At 42.5% G+C, this 9,773-nt stretch overlaps 1 protein-coding gene across 1 annotated transcript in view; it reads right to left on the bottom strand.

Annotated features, from left to right (window-relative positions):
• Positions 1-3,155: 3,155 nt before the first annotated feature.
• LOC111869445 (slit homolog 1 protein) overlaps positions 3,156-9,773 on the bottom strand; it is a 185,354-nt gene continuing 178,736 nt past the window's right edge. The window contains exon 3 of the mRNA XM_023860988.2: positions 3,156-4,953. Within this exon, the coding sequence (XP_023716756.1) occupies positions 3,862-4,953 (1,092 nt within the window). The 3' untranslated portion in view covers positions 3,156-3,861. The remainder of the gene's footprint in view (positions 4,954-9,773) is intronic.

Genomic DNA, 9,773 nt, shown 5'->3' with positions numbered 1-9,773 from the left:
AACATGACATAATATACACGTGAATGAAGCAGGAGGAACGTATGACGGGCTATAGCAAAACTAATTCAGAAGAATACTAAGGAAAAGGGAATGGTAAAGGACCCGGCCAGGTAGAAAGAGAGAATTATATTGTTTCATCAAGTTGGGGGGGGGGAAGTGATGGCTATGGCGATGTGGTGGGGTGAGGCAGAACTCTAGTACTACGAGTTCGAGGCTATAAATTAACCCCGCGGAATGAGGGACTTTGTTGTGGGAGAAGTATAGAAATTTAGTCTGCAGTTAGCTGTAACGCTTTGCAGGCCAACGAGTTGGTTAAAATATATATCATGGGTTTCTAGTGTTGTGTATACAGTGTCTGCGGGGTTGGCGGTAGAAGGAGGGATGTTGGTAGCACCGTAATTGCCTTGTTTAAAAAAAAACTCATTGGTTTGGCTAAATTCCAACATATAAAATGCGTCGTAATGGTAGGTTGGATGTCACAGGTACCGTTTATTATACTCGGAAATGTGCCTTTTATCTTCCTCTCCACATTCTATATCTTGTGCTCAATAATTTTAACATCGTGAGTTAGTTTTAGGCAACTGAATAAGTTAGTCGCTTATCACAGTGGTCACGCGGTCTAAGGAATGAACCGTTTTCGCCCGCTCGAACACTGGGATCGTGGTTTCGAATCACATTCCAGGCATGGATGTCTGTGTGTAGGTAGCTGCCTTGTGACGGGCTGATCCCCCGTCAAAGGAAGCCTACCGACTGTGTACATATTGCGAAACTGAAAAATAGATAGATAGCCATAGATAGATGGAATACGGTACCCTATGGAAGGAGTTCTAATGCAGTTGATTACGTAGAAAGAAACATGAAAGTGGCATAAAATGTTACGAAATGGGGGAGAACGCTGAGGTTCATCACTGTGGAGACCTCGACGGGACCTCACGTTATGAGGGTACATGTAACGTCAGGGACGCGATACAAAATGAAGAGCAATTGTGATAGCCCTTATATATATAAGTATCAAATTTGCAATCTTCTCTTTATTTGGTCCTCATCCTTACGTACTAGGAGCCGGGATAGCGTAGTTGGTATAGTGACTGGCTATGGCCTGGACGACCGAGGGATCGGAGTTCGAGTCCCGGTAGGGTCAAGAATTTTCATTTCTCCTAGCGTCCAGACGTGCTCTGGGGTTCACCCAATCTCCTAACCAATAGGTACCGGAAGCTCTTTCCCGGGGGGTAAAGCGGCCGGGGCGTGAAGCTCACCACTCAACTCCAACAAGTGCCGATGTCAAGAAAATGTGGATCTATACATGCACTCCCCCATTCGTATCCATGGCGTAGTGCTTAATTAGGTAAGCACAGGGATATCTTTACCTTTACGTTTAGTTAGTTAGTTAGTTATTGGAGAGGGTGGGTTTCCCCATGCACTGAGACCTGTATTGGTGCATTGTGCTTCCCTCTATGATTTCTACCAGTCTCTATATCCTACCGGTACTGTGCTTACCATCAGTCCCGCCCAGCCAGCGAAACCGGCTGTACTAGCTGAGAGGTATCTATAATGCTTCCCCCATCTACCAGAGGTATTAGAGACTGCTGTTGGGCGGGAAACGTCCGTAATTTGGCTGTGACCTCCTTTGGAGATATGAGGTTCTTTTACGTGCCGTAAAGCTACGACACGGGACCCACGGCTTAAAGTCCCTCCCGGAGGACTTGTTCCCTGAATTTTTCCGCCCTTAAAAATTCGACGACCTCCGCCGGGTATTTGAACCCGCGTACTACGAGTCATGAAGTGGGAACGTTACCTCTAGACTACGGAGGCCGCTTTACCTTTACCTTTACTTTACGTACTATTTGCGTAGTAATTACTAAAAGGCTGACAGGTAACAACGAGAGATAACCATAGCTCGGTCGGCATTGCAGTGTCGGACTTTGCTAAATACAGATTCGCTTTATTGATATAGAATATATTCAGTGAAATGGTAAGATAAGGTATAGGAGTAAGAATGGATCGATTCAGGCATTGTCTGTGGAAACTGTAGCTAAAAATGGGAATTGGCATTTCGAAGATTCCGCAAGTTCTTTTCAACGGGGTAATTCAGAATGCGCAGGTGCGTTTCAGTTAACGGAGAGGACCAGCAGACTGCAGTAAGGGCTATCCATGCTTCAGTCTGCATTGCGGTTTCGAACTTTTCCATCAAAATATATTCCGTAAGATTTGAGGCTTTCACGGCGGTGACTATGAAGAAAGCAGTCTTTTGGGATTTGGCACCGTGTATATGTGGTGTTAACCGACGTTTCGGAGGAACGTATCGCCTCCATCTTCAGGGTAGAAGAAAAAATATAAGAAATCTGCAAGCCTTCTACCCTGAAGATGGAGGCGATACGTTCCTCCGAAACGTCGGTTAACACCACATATACACGGTGCCAAATCCCAAAAGACTGCTTTCTTCAAAATTTATTCCATTTTCGATGGCGTGAGTTTCAGTGAAATCGTGGCTTGTTGTAACGTATGAGTGCGTAAGTGTGACGTTATCTGTGGAAACTGTACAGAGATTGTAATTTTTTATTTCGAAAGATCCGCCATTTTGTTTCTGTTAATTAGTGTCAAAATTTAATTTGTACCTGAAAAACAAATGTCTTAGCCACTGACTGTCAAAATTTGTACATTTGTGCACAAAGAAAAGTATCTTTTGTTTAGTCGTGTACTGAGCGGTGCCTATTATGTTGCTCTGATGTCAGTTGAAGAAATATAGGGTTTTCTTATTGCTAGTGGGGTGGGACTAAGTCCCTTGTACTGCGGCTACATCTGGCCTATTGTACCAGCCCCAGATGATAGGTGAGGGTGATTGTGGAGCAATTGGTGGAATGAAGATTGGCAGGGGAAACCGAAGTACTCGGAGAAAACCTGCCCCAGCGCCACTTTGTCCACCACAAATCCCACTTGACCAGACCCGGGATCGAACCCGGGCCGCTGTGGTGGGAAGCCAATGATTAACCGCTTGAGCCATGGCGCGTCCTTAATATACGGGTTAGTTCGAGAAATTAATCGAAGTCTAGTTAAGTTCTCTACATAGACTGTCCTGCTAAGAGTCGTAACTCATTCCCTGGAGTGCTTCATGAACTAACGCTTGTGATAAAAGTAAGAAATTTTACATATTTGCTGAACATAATGTAATTGATATCCATGGGAAACAGTATAAATTTCCTACAGATTACACATCTCTAATAAGACAACATTCCAATATTCTTGTTAGTACCACGCTCTAAAATTATATAGAGAATGTTCCAACATTGCTCTAAGCTCTTGTGCAATAAGAATGATTCTCTTACATAAGTCATTCAGTTTAATTTTCACTTCTGTGTTGACCAGAACTCCGGTGTTACCTTCTTTTTGGTTACACTGTCAATACAGTTCTCTTAAAGCTAAATATAAAAAGGAGTCAATAACTGTCCCTTATGTCTCTTCACTTCGTCGACATACGAAATATTTGTCTGTTCTAGATGTAACACTGTACACAACACTAAAAGGAACATACATATGGGCTTTGGCAGTACTGGGCAGCACTTCGCTTCATAACAGGAAATGAAATTCACTTTCTTCCGCCACTTCATGAGCAAACAGCACTTCATGTCATTAAAGGAACGCCCTGTACGCAACAGTCACACCTGTCATAAACACGAGAACATGTTCTAGGGCTTTCAGTTTACTATTTACAAATATCAATAGAGTATTTACATCAAATATTTTAAAGGAAATTTATAAATTGGCAGTTGATGCATGATCCCAAAATTTTTTGGTATATAAATCCGACCAAAGTTACGTTGAATAACTGTGATTGCTCATGAATTATCACTTAACAGGCAATTCTCATCTCTTACAAAGAATAACCAGCAAATAGACGATTAGAGCACCGCCAGGTAGACGGGAAGGCGTTTTGATTGCACCAGTGTTCGTGGGACCTTTAGAGGCCTCCAGGTTCCCCCTCGTCACCTGCTCCTGGCACCGCCCGATAGACTCCAGGTCCAAGTCATTCATTGGTTTTCCGTTCACTTCGAGAGGGGATATACAATAGTTCTTACTTCTGAAGTCTATTCCGGTGCTATCGTTAGCCAAAGGACTCTCAAGAAGCGTGTGTATGTGGCAGTCACAAGGGAAGTGGTTGTCTATGACATTCAAAACTTCGATACCCTGAATAATAACAGCACCAGGCAGAGGTGTCTCCAGCAAGTGGTTTCCATGGAAATGAAAGATTCTTATACGATTCACAGGCCGTAATCTTAGTTCCTGAATGGCATCAATCTTGTTATTCTTCATGCTCAGGATCCCGACTTGAGTCATGCCTTCAAATGCACCAGCACGAATGATACCCAAGTCAGAATCCTGAATCGCCAGAACGTGGACATGGCTCAAGCCTCGGAAGGTGAAAGGTTTCAGAGAACTGAGATCCATAAAGGCAAGCTTCAAGACGCCGACGGTGTCGAGGCCGCTGAACGCGTCGGGCTCCACTGCGCGGATACCGGACGGGAAGATGAGACGTTCCACATTGGACAGACCGGAGAAGGCCGAAGAGTCCACTCGGTGAAGTGGGTTGTTGTTCAGGAGCAAAAGTCGGACGTTGGATGTCCCAGCAAACGCATATCCTTCAACACGCTGTATCCTATTGTACCCTAAGTGTATGGTAGATATATTCTGGAGACCGGCAAAGGAAAACTGGGCAACAGTCGTGAGAGGAGTGTGCTGGATTGAGAGTTCTCTGAGGCGAGGAAGACCACGGAAAGCGAAAGGTTTAATGATAGAAATGTTGTTCCCATCTAAGGAAAGCTTCTTTAACCCACGGAGTCCGGCAAAAGCGTCGCTTTTGATGATGGGGAAGTGATTCTTCGTAAGAGAGAGATGCTCCACTGTGGAAGGCAGCGACTTGATGGGGATCTCCGTGAGGCCGCCCGTGTTACACAGCACCTGCGGTACAATACACAGTGTCAACACAGGTTCCCAGTGCTCTTGTTCAGACCAGCTTATTCCCCTTAACATACATTGCAATATTGTATTTATATCTACGACTAGGCCTTCCAACATGTGTACATGATTCCGCTAGGTTTTAAGCTGAATAGCATATACAATTCGCAGTTACTTTTTAGTCGATTATTTAATGACGCTTTCAGTATCGAGACTATATATATATGTATATATAGCGTCAGTGATAGGTTGATTAATGGACATGGAACAGCTGGTTTAATGAGAATTGGCACAGGAAACCGAAGTACTCTGAGAAAATCTGTCCCAGTGGCACTTTATCGACCCCGAAACCCACATGACCTTACAGGCCTAACCTGGTCCAGCACGTTGGAAATCCGAACAATGTCCGCCTTGCCTATGACAGCCGGAAAGTTACTAGTCATAGTGATGACCATTATAAGTTAATGATGGGGTGCTGCTATGGGATGGGCCACGTGGCTCTAGCGTAATAAAGGAAAACTGTAAAGGTAGAATAAAATTGTCCCTGTGCTTAACTAATTAAGCATTACGCCATTAAGACGTATGGGGGAGTGGATGTATAGATCTACATTTTCTTGACCTCAGGACTAGTTGGAGGTGAGTGGTTAGCTTCACGCTCCAGCCGGTTTACCCCCGGGAAAGAGCCGCCTGTACCCACTGGATAGGAGGTTAAGTGGACTTCAGAGCAGGTCTGGACGATGGGAGAAGTGAAAATTCTTGACCCTACCGGGACTCGAACTCTAAACCCTCGGTCGTCCAGCCCATAGCCAGTCGCTATACCGACTACGCTATCCCGGCTCCTAAAAAAACTTGGATTGGAAAACTTGGAAATTAAACAGTTCATGGGTGCGACGGAAACGAGAGAACAATATTCAGTGAGGTTAAAGGAAAGATTTTGGCAATATGGATAGAACTTAAATGACTCGGCAATGGATGTAATGACTGATTCGTGTCTGCGGCCCACGAACCAGAGAAGTTATGTGACAAAATGATGATGATGATGATGATGGCGCTGATTTGTTTTGTTATGACTGTCATGGCCTTCCTCACCTCCTGGAACGGAGTCTTTTAGGTTATGTTCACATTCGTAAGGGTCCCAATAAAGTTGGTTTCATGAGGACTTCCCAGCTTTTTAGTGATGGGATTAAGTTGCCTACTAGCGAGCATTACGCTCTTTTGGTTTTTAATTATTTGTCTTATTATTCTTTTCCTGCTTTTGGATTGTTCCCTTCTTTATTAGTTTGAATTCTGATTATTTTATATAGTTTGTTTAATATGATTTTATTTTATTGTTTTTTTTTGTTGAACTGGATTGGGTGTTTATTCCTTAATGACTGCCGGTTGGACTTCCAATTTCAATTATTCCTTGCTGCGTGGGGGTCTTCCGTCTGTAGCTCGGATTATTTATTATGAGACTAGTCTGGCTTCAATTCTGCACATTTTTCATTTCTGGTTATAATTTGGTTAATTTATATTGTTTTCTTATTCCTAAAAGATGCCTTCTAATTACAAACATTACTTAAATAAAGTCTCCAACTGCAGCTCATAAAACTGCACTTTTGTAGGATTTGATGTTTAACAACGTTGCTTAAAAAAGACTTCTATCTTCTGGGATATACAGTCGTGTATTCCATTGAAAGTCAACCGGCGTTTCGAAGGACTCGTCTCCTCCATCTTCAAGATCGAAGAATAAGACATACAACAGCATGAGGCAGATAACAAGAAGGACCATTTCCAAGCTGGTTTCATTTTAGAATTATTCTTAAAGAGTGAAGATGGAGACATGTTCCTCCGAAACGTCAGTCACCTTTCTCAATGGGCTACATACAGTTCGGAGGATCATGTCGCTTCCATCTTCAAGGCTGGAGAGTAAGCCAAGCAAGAAACCAGCATTAAGCAGGCTCTATGCAGCTGTCTGCTTCGCGCTGGTTTCCTGCTTGATTTGTTCTTAGACAGCGAAAATGGAGGCGACATGTTTCTCCGAAACATCAGTTGATTTTCAACGAACTACATGGCGGTATATCCCAGAAGGTAGAAGTCTCCGCAACTTTATCTCTTTGTTTCATCGGCGCATAAGTTTCCCTTGGTGAAGGAACAGAAATGGTATGTGTATGAAAATAAACATCTCTCGATATTGTAGCTGAACAAAATGGCGGTCATCATCCAAAGAAACATAAAACAAAATTGGCGACGAGCTTTATAATCTGTTCTCGTGGCATCGTATATTAGTATTTGAAGACTACACAAAGCGATTATAATGTATAATGTAGCGCGTGCAAAAAAGAGAAAATATTTAAATATCCTGAAAATATATCCTTACGAAAAGATTCCACTTAGAAACTTACACGTATATAGGGAGATAATATTAAAATGAACGCTATGAGAACAAACAGTTTAGAAATGAACTGTACCGAACTGGTTTAGGGTAGGTTTTAATATTCGAAATGATCTGTAACAAGTTTCAAAACAAACGAGATACAAACAGAGGAGCCCTGCTTATTTATTCAGACAGACAGAAAAGGCATTACTCACTAAGTGCTGAACTTCAAAGTTGCCTCATCGGTTTCATTAAAGTAATATGAAATTACGAATTTTTCTGCTATCTGTAAGGAGAATATAAAACCCAGGAAGACTAATATGAGGAAACTTTATCCGATACTTCATATAACAACAACAATATGATAGTTAAAATAAATAAGTATATGCAATATTCCATAGAAAAATATAAATGTACGACGAAAGTCATGGCACAGAAGCTGGAACTCGTTGCTCTTAAAAGCTACAAGAATCACTGTGTCCGTGGCATGTAGTCCGCAAGCGAACTATACCAACTGAGAGACCGCCGTTTGTCGGCAAAGTTAGTGCTAACTTTTACGGATAGAGGGTGCCACGTGGACAGCGCAACGAAACCCCACGGCCGTTGGTTTCGGTTTTCTAGACCGGAGCCGCCATTTCCTTCAAATATCTCCTCAATTATCCTCACGAGGCTGAGTGGACTACGTCCCAGACCCACTACTTCTCAGAAAATCTGGTAGCGCCGGGAATCGAACCCGGACCTCTGGATCTGTAGGCAGGAACTCTGACCACTAGACTGTAGAGGCGGTCAGTCTCTAAAGCAGTGGTTCCAGTTTCCTTCAATTCGGGGAACACCTGGATGTCATTCTGCTGTGAAGCGCCGTGAAGAATCAATTCCTTTATGCCATCATTGGAAGCAGGAGCAATATCCGTAGCATAAATCGTGATATATGATGCAGTGATCCACGTATGTCCACAATAATAGTAATAATAAGAGTCATTATCATCTATATGAGAAATCATTAATAAAAATAAAAATTTGCATATGAGATTGCGAGAAATGCAGACAATTGAAAAAAATCATTCCAATAATTTTAATTTTGTTTATGAGTAATTAGCAGAAGCTCTCCGATAATCAATTTCAACACCTGACTACAGCACGCGAATATTAGTGTTGCACCGGACCACAGTTTGGGAACCACTGCACTAAATCTTATGACAGGAGCAATCGAACATTTAATGCATAAATTTCAAGCTAATAAAAAACGGAAATACAAAGAGTCAGACAATACAATTTCAATTTATCTTCCGACAAGTATACTTTTCTATTTTTTTCCTCAAGAAACGCTCGGTTAACTAAAGTGAACATCTAACAAAATAAAACATCCATCAGACTAATATCAAATACAAAAATAAAAATGAAACACTCAAAACAAGCAACACGGGCGAGGACAACCAAAAAGACAAAGGCCAAACGAGAAGATATTCAACTCCACTAGAGATAAGATACAATCAGTGGGAAATGGCAGAGTGCTACACCGTTGTGGATCAGGAAGGAGAAGCAGCATGAAGAGAAACATATATTTTCAATGAAGAGTGACGTAAGATTCTAAGTGTTTCAGCGGTTCAAAAATTTGAGAGGTTTCGTCAACACAACTACTATATGCAGTCGAATTAATTGCAGACGGTTCCTTTATGGAACGCACACTACCAAGAGAAAACAGCATGAAGACCCGGCACAATATTTCACCGGTTCCGCTATAATAGAAATGTTTAGTGTCTAGGCAGCCCTGAATTGAGTACATCAGGTGTCGCTTGAGACGTACAACGAACAGATGAGGTGGGACCAATATCGGTTCATTTCGCTTATAAACTTGTTACAAAATTTTCGTACAAACGTAAGGACCACAATACAACAACCGAGCACCGTTAGGCCTGCCATACCACAAGTACAACTATGCTTGCGCACCACAGACTTCCTATATGCCACTTACATGTTGTTTCTAACAATTTAATTCAATTTCAATCATAATCTGGACCTAATTAAGAAACAAAACAAGAGGATATGCACACATACACACAACTTACCTAAACCCTCACGCTGCACTTTACATTTACATTCAGTTCCCCCCCCCCCTTGGCACTACAGTCCCAGTGGGCCAAGGCCTACCTCCATGAACTTCTCTGTTCACTTCGGGTTTTCTAAATCTTACACATTCGGTAGGACTCCTTGGGCGGGTGATCAGCTCGTCGCAAGGCCTCTACCTGTACACAAACACAGAAAAACGCACATACACAAATTAAACATCCATGCCCTGAGTGGGATTCGAAACCACGATCCCGGTTTCCAAGCGAGCGAAGACAGTACATGCCTTAGACCGCTTGGCTACCGTGACCGGCTTATATTCAATTTAATGCCACTATATTCTCAACTGCCAGTCACAGTGGCCGCGTGGTCTAAGACATGAACTGTTTTAGATTGCTCGAAC

This window comes from Cryptotermes secundus, unplaced genomic scaffold (assembly GCF_002891405.2).
Source record: "Cryptotermes secundus unplaced genomic scaffold, Csec_1.0 scaffold1053, whole genome shotgun sequence".
Classification (NCBI taxonomy): domain Eukaryota; kingdom Metazoa; phylum Arthropoda; class Insecta; order Blattodea; family Kalotermitidae; genus Cryptotermes; species Cryptotermes secundus.
Note: the sequence above shows the minus strand (reverse complement) of the source record. Positions and strands in the feature narration are given on the sequence as shown.